General features: G+C 44.4%; 1 protein-coding gene across 4 annotated transcripts in view; it reads right to left on the reverse strand.

Moving 5' to 3' along the window:
• Positions 1-1,899: 1,899 nt before the first annotated feature.
• The window catches only part of usp47 (ubiquitin specific peptidase 47), a 217,606-nt gene continuing 197,956 nt past the window's right edge, over positions 1,900-21,549 (reverse strand). For all 4 annotated transcript variants that reach the window (XM_073049940.1, XM_073049942.1, XM_073049939.1 and 1 more), the window contains 4 exons: positions 13,877-14,007; positions 13,490-13,537; positions 8,219-8,349; positions 1,900-3,364 (listed from right to left, as the gene is read on the reverse strand). In XM_073049940.1, coding sequence (XP_072906041.1) covers positions 3,190-3,364; positions 8,219-8,349; positions 13,490-13,537; positions 13,877-14,007 — 485 coding nt within the window. In that variant the 3' untranslated portion in view covers positions 1,900-3,189. The remainder of the gene's footprint in view (positions 3,365-8,218; positions 8,350-13,489; positions 13,538-13,876; positions 14,008-21,549) is intronic.

Genomic DNA, 21,549 nt, shown 5'->3' on the forward strand with positions numbered 1-21,549 from the left:
GGGCTGGTCAGTGACACAAAAGAGAGCTATTTGGCCCATCGTTTACTCCCAGCACAGGAATGCCATTAGCCGCTGCATTGTGCACAATTTTGTTCACCCATCTACAGGGAAGATATTAATATCAAGATTGAAAGAGTGCAGAAAAAATTTACAAGGATGTTGCCAGGATTTGATAAGTAAAGGTTGAATAGATTAGGACTTTATTCCCTGGAGCGGAGGAGAACAAGAGGGAAATTTGATGCAGGTATATAAAAATTGTCATCGATTCTGGGGAGGCTGTACAAACTGGCATACACTAACAGCCAGATCTGCTGTGTACACACCAATAGAGCCAGGATTGGTATGGTTTAGAAGCCTGGCAGTGAATACCTTACTGTCACCAGTGAAACCTTTCCCTGGTGAATCTCTTCCAACAGCTCCAAAACCGAGCCTTCAGGCTGAACTCAATCTCCCAAAGCCAATGTTCTTCCAGTTGCCACCACTCCCACCCATCCACAGTCACGCAGGAACAGGAATTTCCCACTTGGAACCAAAACATTAAACAGTTCTCCACCGTTAATCTGCACCCACACAGTCCGATACATAAATCAAACCTGACCGTCCTTGCATTCACTGTTTGATTCTGGCTTTGAGTGGAGGCAAGTCTAGAAAGTACTGAGGGAAAATTAAACTGTCACTGTATGGACCAACAACTACAGTCCCGACTTCAGGACAGGGAGGTTGGGAGACCACAAGACAGTCAATATCAAGGAGTGGAAAGGGTGAGCAGTTTCAAGTGCCTGGGTCTCAGCCCGAAATGTCGACTTTTTAATTTCCTCCATAGATGCTGCCTGAACTGAGTTCCTTCAGCATTGTGTGTATTGATCTGCTGTATTTGTTCAGTAAAATACAATTGTCAGCCCAGATATTGGAGGAAAGTCATGTGTTATTCCTTAAATATTGACTGTAGCGCCTTTATCATCCACCTGAGAACAATCAACCTAAATCTGATTGATCGTTAACTCCCCTCCATCAATACTGTCCAGCTTGCTGAATTCCTCCAGCACTCTGTGTTTTGAAAATGGAGCTCAGGTTTCAGGGATCTTCATGGACATGGGATAATGGAACAAACCACAGCCTCTCTGCCCTGTCACCTGTGATTCACTTCCATTTGAAAGATTTTCCTACAGCATGGACACCAATACCAACAGGAACACTTCCAACCAGCTAACAAGGTGATTTAACCATGTAACAATTACAGCACGGAAACAGGCCATCTCAGCCCTTCTATTCAGTGCCGAACACTTACTCTCACCTAGTCCCACCTACTTGCACTCAGCCGTTAAACCGCCATTCCTTTCCTGTCCATATACCTATCCAATTTTTTTTGCAAGTCAACACATGATGCTGATGTTGACATTTAACCTCACAGTTTCAAAAAGTTTATACTCATGAAATTTAAAGGAACTCAATCAGACAGGAACACAGGAGATACTGCAGATGCTGAAAATCCAGAGTAACACACACAAAATGTTGGAGCAACTGCCTGCTGAGTCAGGCAGCATCTATGGAAATGAATAAACAATTGACATTTCGAGCTGGAAAGGAAGGGGGAAGGAGGACAACTTAGAAGGTGATAGGTGAAGTATGAAGCTGGGTGGTGATAAAGGGCTGAAGAAAGAGGAATCTGGTAGGACAGGAGAGTGGCCCATGGAGGAAAGGGAAGGAAGGGTCTCAGCCTGAAACTTCAACAATTTATTAATTTCCATTGATGCTGCCTGACTTGCTCCAGCATTTTGTGTGTGTTATACTCGTGAAAAGCAATGCTTTTCTTTTTCAAAGACATCACAGGCTGGTAAACACTGGTAAAATGAGCACATGGGTAAAAGTAGCCACAAAATGCAAACCTGAGAACTGAAATAGAACAAATCAGCGTTTTATTGGCATGTTACTCATTCGTGACCAGCATTGGGTATGAAAAAATATTCACCAAAATGCATCTTTGATGATCCATTTGAGTCATTAAAAAATGAGAACTTCCGAAAAGTTCTGAGGAAAACCATGGTGGAGGTTTCGCAAGAGGGGAGCTTCCAGTCGCTAGAGATTCTCGGATGAGTGTTTGAGGTGGAGCCAGCCATGAAACAAAAATTGTCTCAACTGCCTCTTTGCTGAATAGAATGGAATAAATTCAAACTCTACGAGAAGAACTGCTCCCATTTCTGTCGAGTGAATTAAATACATCATAAAATTAAAATCAATCTCTGCAAGATTCACAAACCACTCAAACCATCTGGCACAGGGTCACAAAAGTACAGCAAACATTGGAACCAAGGTGGACTTGAGTGATGAAGACCAAAAGAATTAACAGAGGCATCAAAATTTTTGATGTCTAAATCGCAACCAGACAGGAAAGAAAACACCTAAAAAAAAACCTACAAATTCAAGCAGCCGTGTAGGAGTTCACCGCAGGGGCGGTGTGGCTTGGTATGTGTACCTGAGGCAGTGTTGGGGAGGGGGTGGGAGAGGGTAACTCCACCCCAGCCCAGTGAATTATCCGCCAAGCTGCAGCTGATGTCCATGTCACATCGTCCACCCAGCGATACGAGCGCCCAATCCTAGAAATCACGACTTGGGAACCCAAAAAAAAGTTACAATCCTGATTTGCCTCTGACAAGATGCAAGGGCAGACTTTTAAACCATAAGCACAGAACTTCAGGCCAAGCAAAAGTCACTAAGAACACTCATTCACAGACCCTTTCGTCTGGATGTCACGGCTCCCCATCCCCAAAGCTCTCCCTCCCTATCCCAGATATAGTACACCTTATTTTAAAATTCACCGATGAGATACATGCTGAAAATAAATGACAAATTCTTTGGACCGTGCACAGCCTTTATTCAGCTACAGAATCCCATGTGTGAAGGGGGTCTAGCTTTTCCATTGAGTATGTGCAGAGCCCACATTATACCCTAACTTTCCCTCATGGTTTGCACTTCCTTGACAGGACGATATATGATAGTGCACGACATGATTTGGAGTTGGTCGTCCCCACTCGGTTTCCGATTGGTGGGCAAAAATAGCCAATCAGTGCTGGTGTCATTAGGGAGACCTAATGATGAATGGGGGCAGCCACAGCAGGTGTACACAGCAGTGGTGAATCGGTTCTGTTTCCATTGAGCAGAGAGCTGAGCTAGAGTGAACCGGGCCAGGTCTCAGTCTTGGCTGGAATCCTTGCTGGGGCCGCTGTCCAGGTAGATTTTCAGTGCTTTCTCCTTGCGGGGAGAGTAGTTCACCCTGTGGCCTGATTTCTGCAGACGGCTGCTCTCCTTCTTCAACAGGCCACTGCGCTGTTCCTCAGTCATGTCCATCAGCAGCTCGGTCCTGTCCCTGTAACATGGGGCAATTAAAGGCAGAGGAGAGAGCACGTTAGATCACATCAGTGGAAGCTGGGAGGCAAAAGAAATAGGAGCAGAATTATGCCATTTGGCCGATTGAGTCTGCTCCGCCATTCCATCATGGCTGATTAATGTATTACCCCCCTCAGCCTCATTTCCTGCTTTCTCTCCACAACCTTTAACACCCTGACTAATCTTGAACCTATTAACCTCCACTTTAAATATACTCAATGACTTGGCCCCCACAGCTGTCTATGACAATGAATTCCACATTCACCACCTTCTGGCTAAAGAAATTCCTCCTCATCTCTGTTCTAAAGGGGTGTTCCTCTATTCTGAGGCTGTGTCCTCAGGTCCTAGACTCCCCCATTATAGGAAACATCCTCTCCACATCCACTCTGTGTCCTCTGGTCCTAGACTCCCCCACTATAGGAAACATCCTCTCCACATCCACTCTATCTGTGTCCTCTGGTCCTAGACTCCCCCACTATAGGAAACATCCTCTCCACATCCACTCTATGTGTCCTCAGGTCCTAGACTACCCCACTATAGGAAACATCCTCTCCATATTCACTCTATCTAAGCCTTTCAATATTCAATGAGATCTCCCCTCATTATTCTGAACTCCAGTAAGTACAGGCCCAGAGCTATTAAACACTCCCTGTATGTTAACCCTCTCATTACTGAGATCACTCTTGTGAACCTCCTTGGGACCCTCTCCAACGCCAGCACATCCTCCCTTAGGAAAGAAGCACGGATGGTAGTTTGCCTTCCAGGTGCCAGGATCTGGGATGTTTCTGATTGTGTCCACGATATCCAGAAGTGGGAAGCAGAACAGCCAGAAGTCGTGGTACATATTGGTACATAGGCAGGAAAAGGAGGAGGTCCTGAAAGCAGTCTACAGGGAATTAGGAAGGGAGTTGAGAAACAGGACCACAAAGGTAGTAACCTCGGCATTACTGCCTGTGCCACGTGACAGTGAGTGTAGGAATAGAGTGAGGTGGAGGATAAATGCGTGGCTGAGGGATTGGAGCAGGGGTCAGGGATTCAGATTTCTGGATCATTTGAACCTCTTTTGGGGCAGGAGTGATGGGTTACACTTAAATCGCAGGGGGACCAATATCCTGGCAGGGAGGTTTACTAAGGATTTTGGGGAGAGTTTAAACTAGGATTGTTGGGGAGTGGGAACCAAACTGAAGAGAGAGGAAGGAGCTGTTGGCTCACAAATAGAGAAAACTTGGAGAGTGCGAGAGAGAGGATACAGAGAAGGGACACGCTCAGACCAATGGTAGGAGATGTGTCTATTTTAATGCAAGGAGTATTATGACTAAAGCAGATGAGCTCAGAGCGTGGATCAGTACTTCGAGCTATGCTGTTGTGGCCATTACGGAGACTTGGATACTCAGGGGCCGGAATGGCTACTTCGAGTGCCAGGCTTTAGACATTTCAGAAAGGACATGGAGGGAGGCAAAGGAGGTGGGTCAGTGGCACTGTTGATCAGAGATAGTGTCACAGCTGCAGAAAAGGAGGAAGACATGGAGAGATTGCCTACAGAGTCTCTGTGGGTGGAAGTTAGGAACAGGAAGGGGTCAATAACTCTACTGGGTGTTTTTTAAAGACCACCCAGTAGTAACAGGGTCATTTGAGGAGCAGATAGGGAGACATATTCTGGAAAGGCATAGTAACAACAGGGTTGTCATGGTGGGAGATATTAATTTCCCAAATATTGATTGGCATCTCCCTAGATCAAGGGGTTTAGATGGGGTGGAGTTTGTTAGGTGTGTTCAGGAAGGTTTCTTGACACAATATGTAGATAAGCCAACAAGAGAAGAGGCTGTACTTGATCTGGTATTGGGAAACGAACCTGGTCAGGTGTCAGGTCTCTCAGTGGGAGAGCATTTTGGAGATAGTGATCACAATTCTATCTCCTTTACCATAGCATTAGAGAGGGATAGGAATAGACAAGTTAGGGAAATGTTTAATTGGAGTAAGGGGAAATATGAAACTACCAGGCAGGAACTTGGAAGCATAAATTGGGAACAGATGTTTTCAAGGAAATGTACAGAAGAAATGTGGTAAATGTTCAAGGGATATTTGCATGGAGTTCTGCATATGTACGTTCCAATGAGACGGAAAGGATGGTAGGGTACAGGAACCATGGTGTACAAAGGCTGTTGTAAATCTAGTCAAGAAGAAAAGGAGCTTAAGAATGAAAACAGGAGAGCCAGAAGGGGCCATGAGAAGGCCTTGGCGGACAGGATTAAGGAAAGGCCCACGGCATTCAACAAGTATGTGAAGAGCAAGAGGATAAGATGTGAGAGAACAGGACCAATCAAGTGTGACAGTGGTAAAGTGTGTGTGGAACTGGAGGAGATAGCAAAGGTACCTAATGAGTACTTCGCTTCAGTATTCACTACAAAAAAGGATCTTGGCAATTGTAGGGATGACTTACAGTGGACTGAAAAGCTTGAGCAAATAGATATTAAGAAAGAGGATGTGCTGGAGATTTTGGAAAGCATCTAATTGGATAAGTCACCGGGACCAGACAAGATGTATGCCAGGCTACTGTGGAAGGCGAGGGAGGAGATTGCTGAGCCCCTGGTGATGATCTTTACATCATCAATAGGGACGGGAGAGGTTCTAGAGGATTGGAGGGTTGCAGATGTTGTTCCCTTATTCAAGTAAGGGAGTAGAGATAGCCCAGGAAATATGATGGTAGAATATAGTATTAATGGTAAGACTCTTGGCAGTGTGGAGGTTCAGAGGGATCTTGGGGTCTGAGTCCATAGGACACTCAAAGCTGCTACGCAGGTTGACTCTGTGGTTAAGAAGGCGTATGGTGTATTGGCCTTCATCAATCGTGGGACTGAGTTTAGGAAACGAGAGGTAATGTTGCAGCTATATAGGACCCTGGTCAGACCCCACGTGGAGTACTGTGTTCAGTTCTGGTCACCTCACTACAGGAAGGATGTGGAAGCCATAGAAAGGATGCAGAGGAGATTTACAAGGATGTTGCCTGGATTGGGGAGCATGCCTTATGACAATAGGTTGAGTGAACTCAGCCTTTTCTCCTTGGAACGATGGAGGATGAGGGTTGTCCTGACAGAGGTGTATAAATAGATGAGAGGCACTGATCGTGTGGATAGTCAGAGACTTTTTCCCAGAACTGAAATGGCTAGCATGAGAGGGCATAGTTTTAAGGTGCTTGGAAGTAGGTACAGAGGAGATGTCAGGGGTAAGTTTTCTTACGCAGAGAGTGGTGAGTGTGTGAAATGGGCTGCTGGCGATGGTGGAAGCAGATACGATAGGGTCTTTTAAGAGATTCCTGGACAGGTACATGGAGCTCAGAAAAATAGAGGGCTATGGGTAATCCTCGGCAATCTCTACGGTAAGGACATGTTTGGCAGAGCTTTGTGGGCCAAAGGACCTGTATTGTGTTGTAGGTTTTCTATGTTTCTATATGAAGCCCAAAACTGCTCACATTAGTCCAAATGTGGTCTAATACCTTATAAAGCCTCAGCATTACACCCTTTTGTATTCTAGTCCTCTCAAATTGAACGTTAACATTGCATTTGCTCTCCTTTTTACCGATTCAACCTGTAGGTTAGCCTTTGAGGGAATCCCGTACTAGGCCTCCCAAACTTGCATCAGAGATGCAAGTCCCTTTGCATCTCCGATTTCTGAATTTTCTCTCCGTTAGGGAAAAAAAGTCAACACCTTTGCTCCTTCTACCAAAATGCATGACTATGCACTTCCCAACACAATATTCCATCTACCACTTCTTTACCCATTCTCCTAATCTGTCCAAGTCTTTCTGTGGACTCCTTACTGAGTGGGTAGAGGGAAAAGACAAGGATGTGTAGCTCCTTGAAGAATCATAATGCAATATGCATAGGGAATGCAGTGCCTCCCCTCCCACGTGACAGCACACTGGTCCTAAATGGCCTCATCTACACCCCATGTGAAACCTCAATGCAATTTGGTCTAAACCCCCCCCCCCCCCCCACCCCACATTGTCTGACAAGGTGGAGAAGGCAGGAGAAAGGTGAAATATTTGAGGGGAACATGAGGGGGAAATTCTTTATTCAGAGGGCGGTGAGAGTGTAGAACGAGCTGCCAGTGGAAGTGGTGGATATAAGCTCAATTTCAACATTTAAGAGAAATTTGCATAGGTACATGGATGGTAGGGGCATGGAGGGCTGTGGTCCAGGAGTGGGTTGATGGGAAAAGGTTGAAGAACAGTTCAGTAGGCTGAGTGGGCTGTTTACTGTGCTGTAGCACTCCATAACTCAGATCATTTCATGACTATGGATTGATCTATCTACTTAGAAATACAGCACAGAACAGGCCCTTGCGGCCCAACGAGCTCATACCACCTAGCAACCCACCTATTTAACCTTAGTCTAATCTCAGGACAATTTACAATGACCAATTCACCTACTAACTGGTATGTGCTTGGACTGTGGGAGGGATCTGGAGCACCCAAAGGAAACACACGTGCTCACAGGAAAAACATCCAAACTTTCTTTAACAGAACACATCATGACATACTCCGAGAACTCCGACACCCCAAGCTGTAATAAAGTTACACTAACCACTACAATACCATGAGTTTGTGATGCCTGGGCCAAATGATGGCACAAGGGAATCACATACATAGTGACTCAATGATGAAGCAGAGTGTGTACTGGGGAAATGATCATCTGTGTGAGTTGTGTGTGCAGAGGTGAGTGTTACTGTCTGACACCCCCAGCACAGAGTGTGTACTGGGGAATTAATCATCAGCATGAGCTGTGTACGGAGAGGTTGCTGTCTGACTCCCCCACTGCTCAGTGATCTCAGCTACCTGTAGTAGATGACTGCTCCATCGTCACAGATGTAAAGTGGCCAGACATTCAGAGTTGTGACTTTGGGATTCCAGTCTAAATCTTGATGTATTTCCAACACCGAAATATCACATGGAAACGTCCCCCTGCCCTGTGGACACAAGATAACGCACCATTAATAACTTAGAAACAATGATTCAAGATACCATAGTGTACTCCCATTCTGTGAAAGGACTAGATGGGATAGGGTTTGTTAAATGTGTTCAGGAAAGTTTCCTTACTCAGTGCACAGAAGTCCCAATGGGAGAGTGTGCGATATCTGATCTCCTTTTCGGGACTGAGACAGGACAGGTGACAGAAGTTTGTGGAGGGGAACACTTTTCATCTAGTAATCATAATGCCATTAGTTTCAAAGTAAATATGGAAAATGATAGGTCTTATCCGTGGGTTGAGATTCTAAACTGGAGAAAGGCCAATTTTGATGATATCTGAAAGGATTTGGCAAGTGTGGATTGGGACAGGCTGTTTTCTGGCAAAAGTGTACTTGGAAAGTGGGAGTCCTTCAAAAGTGAAATTTTGAGAGTACAAAGCTAGAATGTGCCTGTCAGAATAAAACGTAAAGCTGGTTTAGAGAACCTTGGTTTTCAAGAGATATTGAGGCCCTGGTTAAGAAAACAAAAGGAAGTACATGGCAGGTATAGACAGGTAGGAACAAGTGAGATTCTTGTGGAGTACAAGATATGCAAGAGAACACTTAGGGAAGAACACAGGAGGGCTAAAAGAAGGCACAATATTGCTCTAGCAAACAAGAAGAAGAATCCCAAGGGATTCTACAGATATATTAAGAGCAAAAAGATTGTAAGGCACAAATTTTGCCCTCTGGAAGATCAGAATGTTAATCCATGTATGGAGCCAAAAAAGACTTGGGGGGAGGGTAGATCTTAAATGCATTTTTTGCATCTATATTTACTCAGGAGATAGACACAGTCAATAGAAATTAAGCAGAAGAGCAGCAAGATCATGGACCATATACAGATTACAGAAGAGGAGGCTCTTGCCATCTTGAGACAAATTAGGCTGGACAAATCCCCAGTGCTTGTCCAGATGGACCCTTTGACCCTGTGCAGAAATTGCAGGGGCCATAGCAGAGGTATTTAAATCATTCTTAGCAACAGGTGAGGGACCAGAGGATTGGAGGTCAGACGATGTTGGTCCGCTGTTTAAGAAAGGCTCTAAAAATAAACTATGAAATTATAGGCCGGTGAGCCTGACATCGGTAGTGTTAAGTTATTGGAAGATATTCTAAGGGACTGGATATATGAGTATTGGATAGATAGGGACTGATTAGGAATAGTCAGCTTGGTTTTGTGTATGATAGGTCATATCTAACCAATCTTATAGAGGTTTTTCGAGGAAGTTAGCAGGAAAATTGATGAAAGCAAAGCAGTGGTTGTTTCTACACAGACTTTGGTAAGACATCTGGCAAGGTCCCGCATGGGAAGTCGGTCAGGAAGGTTCAGTCACTCAGCATTTAAGATGAGGTAGTAAGTTGGATTACACAATGGCTTTGTGAAAGAAACCAGAGAGTGGTAGTAGATGGTTGTCTCTTGGACTGCAGGCTTGTGACTAGTGAAGTGTCACAGGGATCGGTGATGGGTCCATTGTTGTTTGTCATCTGTATTAACGATCTGGGTGTACACCGAGGAAGACTATCAGAGCTTGCATCGTGATCTGGACCAGCTGGAAAATGGCAGATGGAATTTTAATGCCAACAAGTGTGAGGTGTTGCACTTCAGTAGGGCCAACCAAGACCAACAAAGGGATCTGGGAATACAGGTCCACAATTCATTGAAAGAGGCATCACAGGTAAATAGGGTCATAAAGAAAGCTTTTGGCACATTGGCCTTCATAAATTAATGGATTGAGAATAGGCGCTGGGATGTTGAAATTGTATAAGACATTGGTGATGCCTAATTTGGAATACCATGTGCAGTTTTGGTCACCTACTGACAGGAAAGATGTAAATAAGGTCGAAAGAGTAAACAGAAAACTTTACAAGGATAACTTTTTAATTTAGAGATACAGCACGGTAACAGGCCCCTCTGTTCCAGTGAGCCCGCACTGCCCAATTACACGCATGTGACCAATTAACCTACCTACCCGTACAACTTTGGAATGTTGGAGAAAACCCATGTTGTCATAGGGAGAACATACAAACTTCCAGACAGGGGTGAGAATTGAACCCCAGTTGCTGTGCTGTAAAGGCATTATGCTAACCACTACACTATCATGCCACCACTGCCATCCACCCTTCCCCACCCTCCCCTAATGGCATGGGGCAGGAATAGTGTTGGATTGGATGTTTTTAATTTGGAAATCAGGTAAGAGGCACAAAACTTGTTTCACGATTGTTTATTATGCAAATCAAAGATGTGGAAATTTATTTCAACACCCAAAAAATGCTGGAGGAACTCAGCAGGCCAGGCAGCATCTATGGAAAAGAGTACATTCAATGTTTCGGGCCGAGACCCTTCAGCAGGCCCAAAACCTCGACCGTACTGTTATCCACAGATGCTGCCTGGCCTGCTGAGTTCCTCCAGCATTTTGTGTCTGTTGCTTGGATTTCCAGCATCTGCAGATTTTCTCCTGTTTGTGATTGGAAACTTATTTGTTGAGATACAGTGCAGAATAAGCCCTTTGAGCCCTTCAAGTCACGCCGCCCAGCAATCCCCAGATTTAATTCTAACCTAAACATGGGACAATTTACAATGATCAATTAACTTACCAACTGAAATGTATTTGGACTGTGGGAGGAAACCGGAGCACCTGAAGGAAATCCATGTGGTCATGGGGAGAACATATAAACTCCTTACAGGCAGTGGCGGGAATTGAACCCAGGCCACTGGTACTGTAAAGTGTTGTGTTAACCACTTGTCTGTAGAGCTGCAGAAGTCTAGTAGCTAAGAACAGAGAGACTAAAAGCTAAAAGATGACGGACCAGCGTGGTCGGCCACATAGATAAGGAACATTCCATTCAAATTTGTAGACAAGAGTTAACCAATCAGATAATACCTAATAATACAATAAGAGAACTTTCCAGAATCTCACAAATGTAACCACTAGAGGACATACTGAACAATTATATATACATACTGCAATCACACACTAAACAGTTATATGTATATAAGTAACTACAGTAAATGCAAGTAATTGTTTAGCTATTAGACAATTAAACAGTCTAATCCAATAATAATCAGCAAGGTGTAGGTTCTGGAAGTGGTTAGCACTCGGTCAGAAGGAGCAAAAACCTGAAAAACAAAATCTGCTCTGACCTTCCCCTCAGGTCCATATCCCCTGAATCCCTTACTGGCCAAAAAAAATCTCTAATTCACATTTTAATATATTCAGTGGTTACTCTGGATTTCTAGCATCTGCAGAATCTAACGTTTAATAGATTCAATGGTTCAGCTTCTTCAGATCCATTGATCACTGAGATTACTATGAAACCTCTTCCACTCCATTAGACCATAAGACGAAGGAGCAGAATTAGACCATTTAGCTATCCAGTCTGTTTTGCTGTTCCATCCTGGCTGATTTACTTCCCCCTCAACCCCATTCTGCCTCTCCTCTGTAACATTTGACACCCTAACCTCAAACTTATCATCCTCTGCTTTAAATATACCCACTGACTTAACATCTACAGCCATCTGTGACAATGAATTCCCCAGATTCACTACCCTCTATCTAAAGAGATTCCTCATCATCTCTGTTCTAAAGGGATATTCATGTACTGTTGAGGCTGTGCCCTCTCATCCTAAATTCCCCCACTATAGGAAACATCCATTCTATCTAGGCCTTTCAACGTTCAATAGGCTTCAATGAGATGTCCCCTAATTCTTCTAAGTTCCAGCAGGTACAGGCCCAAAGATATCAAACACTCCACATTCATTCCTGGAAACGTTCTTGTGAGCCTCCTCTGGACCCTCGCAAATGTCAGCATTTTTATTTTGGCTAAGGTGTACATTAAGCCCAGCCACAGTAACTTTCAATAAAATCACATCTCATTCTTCTGTACTCTGAGTTTAGACCAAGCCTGTAGACTCATCTTCATGAACAAACCTGGGCAGTATCAGCACCATGATAGAGGATATACTTACAGGGTTGTGTGGCAGGGTATCACGTGTAAGAATAACCATCAGGTGGGTCCTATAGCTTGTTTAACTACGGTATACTGCCTATCACTCTGCCTGGATTAGACAACATGTCTTACGAGGATAGGTTGAGCGACTCAGGGCTTTTCTCTCTGGAGCAAAGCAGGAAGGGAGGTGACAACAGAAGTGTACAAGATGGTAAGAAGCATCGATCAAGTGGACAGCCAGAGACTTTTCCTGAGGGTGAAAATGGCCAATACAAGGGGGTATAAATTTAAGGCAATTGGATAGGGGGCATATCAGAGGTAGAGCTTTTACACAGTGAGTGGTGGGTGTGTGGAGTGTGCTGCCAGGGGTGTCAGATTAACACTAGAGACATTTAAGAGACTTTTAAATAGGCACATGGATGAAAATGGAGCGCTACCTAGGAAGGAAGTGTTAGATTGATCTTGGAGAAGAGCAGAATGGCTGAATGGCTTGTACTATGCTGTAATTTGAAAGTTAACATCTTAGCTCCATTTAACTTTTAAAACATTCGCAGCATCATAGAAGCAGCCTAATTCACTGAGTGTTTTCAGCATTTCAGGTTTTCTGGGCAGCATGATAGCATAGTGGTTAGCATGAGACGCTATTACAGCTCTGGTGTCAGAGTTCAGAGTTTAATTCCTGCTGCTGCCTGACAGCCTGGGTTTCCTCCGGGTGCTCTGCTTTCCTCCCACAGTCCAAAAATGTACAGGTTTGGTTAACTGGTCATTGTAAATTGTTCTGTGATTAGGCTAGGTTAAATCCAGGATTGATGGGCGGCACAGCTCAAAGGGCCTATTCTGTGTCATATCCCAACAAATAAATAATTAGATAATACTCAGCACCCCTACTAATGAAGGCAGGCATGCCATACTCCTGTACCACTTCATCCACTTGCGTAACCACTTTCAGGAAATGGAGCCACAATACATTCTAAGGTGTTAGCACATTTTCTTATTCAAAACCCATGACTAGGCTAGGATTAAATATGAGGATGCTGGGTGGCACAGCTCAAAGGGATGGAAGGGCCTGTTCTGCACTGTTAGCTCTAAATAAAATAAAATAATATTTTATTTCAGATTTGCAGCACTTTAATTTACTCTGAAGATGACTTACCTTGGCAAATTCGATGTTCTCAATGGGAATTTCACTTATTGCGTGTAACTGTTAACGAGAAAAACAAACCAACCATCAGCCACACCAGCACAGCACGTCTCACATACAGTACAATGTCTGGAGGAACTCAGCACGTCAAGCGAGACACGACTTAGTGAAATGGCCAGTCGACATTTTGGGCAAGACCCTTCATCTGGGAGTTCCTCCAGCAGTTCCTGTGTTGCTCCAGATTCCAGCAATTTTGAAGCTGCCCACCATTTCTATCGTTGACCCCTCAATGAGGACTGGTGTGTATTCCAGAAGTCCACAATCAATTCAGAACAATTTAGCAAGGGGCACAGATATCTCAAGTGAATCCACAAGGAAATATGACTATAAGTGACCAACCTTCTCCTTCAGTTCCTCCACACTGCTACTCTCCAGGACAACCTCCTGGAACGAGTCCAGCTTCATCTGTGATGGCCTCCATTGCCTGGTCAGCACTGCCAGCTGGGACAGGGACTTCATCTTCTCAGGTTCTGCAAAAAAGGCCAACACAGTGCTAGGAGAATTGGGAAGTGGAACATAGTGAAAGCTCTTCAGAAACCCCTGGGTGATACACTCACCTGGCCTCTCCGCAGTGGCTTCCTCCCAATTAATAATACGACCAACCCTCTCACCAATGCCACAGTGCAGCCACCGTGTGTACACCTCACCCTGTTCTGGTGACTGCTATGTAGATTCAGAATAACTTATCACATGTACATTGAGACATGCAGTGAAAATACAACCAAGGGTGTGCTAGGGGCAGCTTGACAGTGTCGCCACACATTCCAGATCCAACATAGAACAGTATAGCAGAGTACAGGTTCTATGGCCTACAATGTTGTGTTGACCTTTAACCTACTCAAAGATCAATCTAACCCTTCCCTCCCACATAGCACTCCATTTTTCTATCATCCGTGCAATTAAGAGTTTCTTAAATGTCCTTAATATATCTGCCTCTACCACCAATCCTGGCAGCACGTTCCACACACAATCTCTGTATAAAACAGCCTACCTCTGAATTTCTCTCATATTTTCTTCCAACCATCTTAAAGTTCTGCCTCCTTGTATTAGCCATTTCACCCTGACAAAAAGTCTCTGGCTATCCACTTGATCTATGCCCCTTATCATCTTGTATACTTCTATCAAAACCATCTTTCATCCTTCTTAGCTCCAAAGAGAAAAGTCCTAGCTCGCTCAACCTTTCCAATAAGGCCTGCTCTCTAGTCCAGACAGCACCGTGGTAAATATCCTCTGTACCTTCCACATCCTTCCTATAATGAGGTGACTAGAATTTAACACAACAGCAGGCCCACAATGTTCCACAGAACAACACAAGTAGTAACAGCCAATCAAGCCCATATCCTCTCTCCCACCCACCTACTCACATAGACAGGCCTCAAGAGCATAAGAAAATACAATCAGGCCCCTCTGCCCTTTAAGGCTATTGCAGCATTCAATATTATGGCTGATCTGCCCCAGGAATCCCCAATGAAAGTTCCCCACAATTTGCTTCTTCCTCATCTTTCAGAACTTTATCTGCTTCCTCTTGAGATACCCCAACAATCCGGCCTCCACAATTCCCCATTCCCACCAAGGTAGAGAATGCCAGAGTTATGGGGACATCATGTTAGCATAGCCATTCGCATAATGCTATTACAATGACAGCGACATGGGTTCAATTCCACTGCTGTCTGCAAGAGTTTGTACATTCTCCTGTGACTACTTGGGATTCCCTGGGTACTCCAATTTCCTCCCACATTCAAAGACGAATGGGTTAGGGTTAGAGTTGTGGGTACGCTATGTTGGTGCCAGAAGCGTGCTGATGCTTGTGGACTACCCCAGCACATATTTGGACTGTGTTGCTCATTGACATCAACATGCTTTACACTGCATGTCTCAATGTAGATGTGATCAATATAGCTTTCAATTCACCAACTCTTCTGCAAGAAGTCCTTGCATCTCTCAGCTTTAAATCCCACCTTCTAATTTTATAATTCCATCCCTCCAATCTCCAACTTGTGGAAACATCTCAGCATCGATTCTCTCTGTCTCCTCAGGATCTTACATTTCAGTATAGTCAACCCTCATTCTGCTGAAATCCAAAGGAGACCGATCTAATCTTAGTCATGGATGATAGTACAGCTTTCTCATTCAACAATGACACTGGTAAATGATCAATGGATTGCCCTCAATTCCAGTATACCCCTTTTTTACATAACAGGATGAAACAGCACAGTATCCCAGGTTTACCCTCATTAAATCCCAGTACACATGTGACAATGCCTCCTTCCTTCTACAATCCAACTCTCTGGTAACAAAGGGTTAATAAGAACCGCCGAGACAATCACCAGGGTCTCCCTGCCCACCATTTGTAACATTTACCAGAACCACTGTATGCATAAGACCGACCACTCATCCCACAATCTCTCTGACCCACTACCATCAGGAAAGAGTTAGAGAAAGACCAGGACCAGTCCAATCTGGCCAGACTGGGTAATACCTTCTTTCCTCAGGCTGTAAGACCAACAAGTACATCGCCACCACCAAGGTCTCATCACTAGCTCAGCAAGCTGGTTAACATATGTTTTAGTGCAGGGGTCACCAACCCTTTTGTACACCGCGGACCGGTTTAATATTGACAATATTCTTGCGGACTGGCCGATGGTGGGGGGGGGGGGGGGGGGGGGGTTTAATCACGACCTGAATATAGGTGATAAGTCAACTATATTAATACATTCTAATATATTCAATTTCATTTCTAAAAGGGTTCATCTAACAAATTTAATACTAAACACAGCGGATATTTTCCTCACATGAATATAGTGATAGGTCAATTATAAGTCACTTATAAGTCAACAGCATCACACCATTTTAAGTAACGTTTGGATATTACACACAGCACATATTTTCCTCGTATGAACATATAAAATCATTGCAACACCAAAATCGCTGAATCAGTGGGAGCCCTGGGCTTGTTTCCTTGCAACAAGACGGTCCCATCGAGGGGTGATGGGAGACAGCAATACTCGAAGGGGGTTCCTTATGTCCCATCTATTCCGCAATTTAGTTTTCGTTGCATTCATTGCAGAAAACCCCGCTTCGCAGAGATATGATGTTGGAAATGGAAGCAACATTTTCAGTGCTTTCATGGCTATCTCAGGATATTCAGCCTTGCCTTTGATCCAGAATGCCGGCAGAGATGTTATGTCTAACATACTTTTCAGCCCACCGTCATTTGCAAGCTGGAGGAGTTGATCTTCTTCCCACACTGACATGGATGATTCACCGGGGACATTCACAAATGAGTCACGGACCCATTCCTTTGCACGTCTTGAGTCATTTGTGGTTGGGAAGTAATGCTCAAATTCTGTCAACAACGAAGATACGTGATTGTGCACCAGCTGTGAGAAGGATGGTGCAGCCTCAGTCTTTCCCAAAATTCCAGCTAATGTTGGGAACATGTCAAATATGCCCCTGTCCACTCGCCGTCCCCACAGTTCCAGGTTGGCTTTGAAAGCAGACACTTTATCTGCCAACTTGAAGACAGTTGTCATTCTCCCCTGAAGTGACAAATTGAGTTCATTCAGCAGGTTGAAGATGTCACACAGATAAGCAAGTTTTGCTATCCACTCCTCGTCACTGAAGTGTGCTGCCAGTGGTGACTTTTTTCCTGAAAGAAATCTCTGTAGCGGCTCTCTTAACTCAAAAACCCTGGCCAGGGCTCTCCCCCTCGACAGCCACCTGACTTCAGTGTGTGAGAGAAGGAATTTGTGCTCTGCATCCATTTCCTCACAAAGCTGCTCAAACAGACGTGAGTTAAGGGCTTTTGCTTTGATGTGATTGATAACTTCAACAAAGTCACTCAATACGCGGTTAAGATCAGGTGACATTTTTCGGCTAGCCAGCATTTCCCTGTGTATGACATGGTTTGTAGACTGGCATTCAGGAGCAACCTCTGACTCAGGTAGTGAAACCAGACAGCCGTCCAGTCATAGCTGCAGCCCCGTCTGTGCATATTCCAACACAGAATGACCAGTCCAGTTTGCCTGACATGTAGTCATTCAAAGACTTGAATAGTTCTGCCCCAGTTGTGTTAGTTGGCAGCAGCAGTGCACACAACATATCCTCCTGCACATCATCTTGAAATATATATTGCACATAAACCAACAGCATTGCCTTGTTGTCGACACAGGTAGACTCGTCGACCTGGATAGCATACCATGGTGACTCGCTAAGCCATTCCAACAGCTGTGCTTCGATGTCCTCCACTATGTCATCGATTCCCCTTGAAACTGTGGTAGCTGAAAGAGAAACCTGTGCCATCTTGTTAGCTGCAGCTTCTCCCAACAGTTCACGGCATGTCCTTGACAGCAGGCAGAATCAACGCTTCACCAAACAGTGAAAGGCTTCTTAACCTTAGCAACACAGCTAGCCACTAAGAGCGGCAGCATTTGTGGAGGTGGTGGCTCTCAGCACTTGCTTCTGTCCTGCTTGCTCACGTTTTTTCCGCTCAAAATCCTCAACGGGATTGTCTTTAAGTGCAGGGTGCTTGGACTCAAGGTGCCGAAGCAGTTTTGAGGGCTTCATTGCCTCATTAGACAGCTTGTCTCCACATATCACACACAGGGGGCTTGGAGCGTGCGAGTCACTGGACGCATTAAATCCATATTTTATGTACGACTCCTCATATTTTCTGCTGAAGGAAGCTTTCTTTTTTTTTGCAGTCTCGGCCTCAGCTGTTTCTGCGTTATCATCATCGTTAGGCCTTTTACGTCCCCTACCACCTCTTCCAAAGAAACTCTCAAGTGACATTTGTTTTTTATTCATCGAGTCATTGTAGGTTAATGACCGACTGATGACCTTACGTGCGTTCAAGTTCAACAGCGGGCATGACAGGGAATGAGAAAGGTGCAGCTGACTCATATCATTTCATACTGCCAAATCATATCGTTTCCTCATGGCCCGGTAGCACATGCTTTGCGGCCCGGTGGTTGGGGACCACTGCTTTAGTGTTTACCCCTGCTGCGGAATACATGCAGTTTGAATCATATTTTATTAGCTTATTTGTGGTAATATTTTGTTTTATGTGCTGTGTGTGATATGTTTTCTGTGGGTGCACTGTGATCCAGAGGATCGTTGTCTCATACAGTTGTATACGTACAGTCAGATGACAATAAACTTGAATAGGCCATCTGCCTTCCTGACCTCTTATTGCGCCTGCCCGCTTATTCCATGATTCATGCAATGGAACACACTGATGACTCTGCACACTCTCTCTCTCCATTTAGATAGTCCATCTTTAGATTCCTCTTACTGATTCCTGCATCTCACATTTTCTCAACATTAAGCTCCATTTGCCACACTATTGCCCAATCAACCCATCTTTACCCTGTTCAGTGTCCAAATATACTCACGATGATACCGTCCCACATACTTTCATGTCATTGACAAACCCAGATCTCAAGACGTTGACTGTTTATTTTTTACATAAGAACATGAGAAATAGGAGCAGGAGTAGGCCATCCGGCCCATTGAGTCTGCCCCGCCATTCAATAAGATCATAGCTGATCTGTCCGTAAACTCAGCTCCATCTACCTGCCTTTTCCCCACAACCCTTAATTCCCCTACTATGTAAAAACCTATCTGTTCCTGGACAGAGAATTCCACAGATTCACCACCGTCTGGGAAAAACAGTTTCTCCTCATCTCCATCCTAAATCGTCTCCCCTGAATATAGAGGCAATGTCCCCTAGTTCTAGTCTCACCTACCAATGGAAACAACTTACCGACTTCGATCTTATCTACCCCTTTCAAAATTTTGTATGTTTCTATAAGATCCTGTCTCGTTCTTCTGAACTCCAGAGAGTATAGTCCCAGGTGACTCAATCTCTCCTCATAGGTTACCCCTTCATCTCTGGAATCAATCTGGTGAACCTCCTCTGCACCACCTCCAAAGCCAGTATATCCTTCCTTCAAGTATGGAGACCAGAACTGCACACAGTACTCCAGGTGCGGCCTCACTTTACCCTGTATAGTTGCAGCATGACTTCCCTGCTCTTGAATTCAATCCCTCTTTTAATAAAGGGTAATTAATGTATAGTAATGTGCAAAGGCCTTAGGCACACACAATATAAATATAGATACCTAGGGTACCTAAGACTTTTGCACAATACTGTAGCAACGTTATTGCTACAGTATTGTGCAATACTGTACAATGCTGTATTGTGCAATACTGTACCGGACGATGCTGAGGACATTCTACGAGTCTGTGGTGGCCAGTGCTATCATGTTTGCTGTTGTGTGCTGGGGCAGCAGGCTGAGGGTAGCAGACACCAACAGAATCAACAAACTCATTTGTAAGGCCAGTGATGTTGTGGGGGTGGAACTGGACTCTCTGACGGTAGTGTCTGAAAAGAGGATGCTGTCCAAGTTGCATGCCATCTTGGACAATGTCTCCCATCCACTCCATAATGTACTGGTTAGGCACAGGAGTACGTTCAGCCAGAGACTCATTCCACCAAGATGCAACACTGAGCGTCATAGGAAGTCATTCCCGCCTGTGGCCATCAAACTTTACAACTCCTCCCTCAGAGTGTCAGACACCCTGAGCCAATATGCTGGTCCTGGACTTATTTCCACTTGGAATAATTTACTTATTATTATTTAATTATTTATGGTTTTATATTGCTGTATTTCTACATTATTCTTGATTGGTGCGACTGTAACGAAACACAATTTCCCTCGGGATCGATAAAGTATGTCTGTCTGTCTGTCTGTTATGTACTGCTGCCAGAAAAAACCCCCACAAAGGATGTAAATAAAGATGTAGGCAAAAGGCAGGCAACTATAGGCCAGTTACATTAACATCTGTAGTCTGGAAAATGCTTGAAGCTTTCATTAAGGAAGACATAGCGGAACATTTAGAAAGGAGTAGTTCCATTAGACAGACACAGCATGGATTCAGAAAGGGCAGGTCCTATTTGACAAACTTACTGGAGTTCTTTGAGGACATAATGAGTGCAGTGAAAAGAGGGGAACAGGTGGATGTCGTATACTTGGATTTCCAGAAGGAGTTTGATAAGGTGTCGCACAAGAGACTTATAAAGAAGATATGGATGCATGGAGTTGGAGGATGTGCATTGGCATGGATAGTAGATTGGTTAACCAATAGAAGGCAGAGAGTTGGTATGAATGGGTATTTCTCTGATTGGCAGTCAGTGGTGGGTTGGGTGCCGCAGGGGTCGGTGCTGGGCCCGCAGCTGTTTACCATTTACATTGATGATTTGGAAGACGGGACTGAGTGCAGCACAGCAAAATTTGCTGATGACACTAAACTAAGCGGAAAAGCAAATTGTACAGAGGATGTGGAGAGTCTGCAGAGGGATATAGATAGGTTAAGTGAGCGGGCCAAGGTCTGGCAGATGGAATATAACATTGGTAAATGTGAGATCATCCACTTTGGAAGGAATAATGGAAGAACAGATTATTATTTAAATGGTGAAAGATTGCAGTATTCTGTTGTACAGCGGGACTTGGGAGTGCTTGTTCATGAATCGCAAAAATTTGACGTGCAGGTACAACAGGTTATTAAGAAGGCAAACGGAATGTTGGCCTTCATTGCTAGAGGGATTGAATTCAAGAGCAGAGAGGTCATGATGCAACTATACAGGGTACTGGTGAGGCTGCACCTGGAGTACTGTGTGCAGTTCTGGTCTCCATACTTGAGGAAGGATATACTGGCTTTGGAGGCAGTGCAGAAGAGGTTCACCAGGTTGATTCCAGGGATGAAGGGGTTAACCTATGAGGAGAGATTAAGTTGCCTGGGACTATACTCTCTGGAGTTCAGAAGAACGAGATGGGATCTTATAGAAACATACAAAATTTTGAAAGGGGTAGATAAGATAGAAGTAGGAAAGCTGTTTCCATTGATAGGTGAGACTATAACTAGGGGACATTGCCTCTATATTCAGGGGAGAAGATTTAGGATGGAGATGAGGAGAAACTGTTTTTCCCAGAGGATGGTGAATCTGTGGA

This window comes from Hemitrygon akajei, chromosome 6 (assembly GCF_048418815.1).
Source record: "Hemitrygon akajei chromosome 6, sHemAka1.3, whole genome shotgun sequence".
Classification (NCBI taxonomy): domain Eukaryota; kingdom Metazoa; phylum Chordata; class Chondrichthyes; order Myliobatiformes; family Dasyatidae; genus Hemitrygon; species Hemitrygon akajei.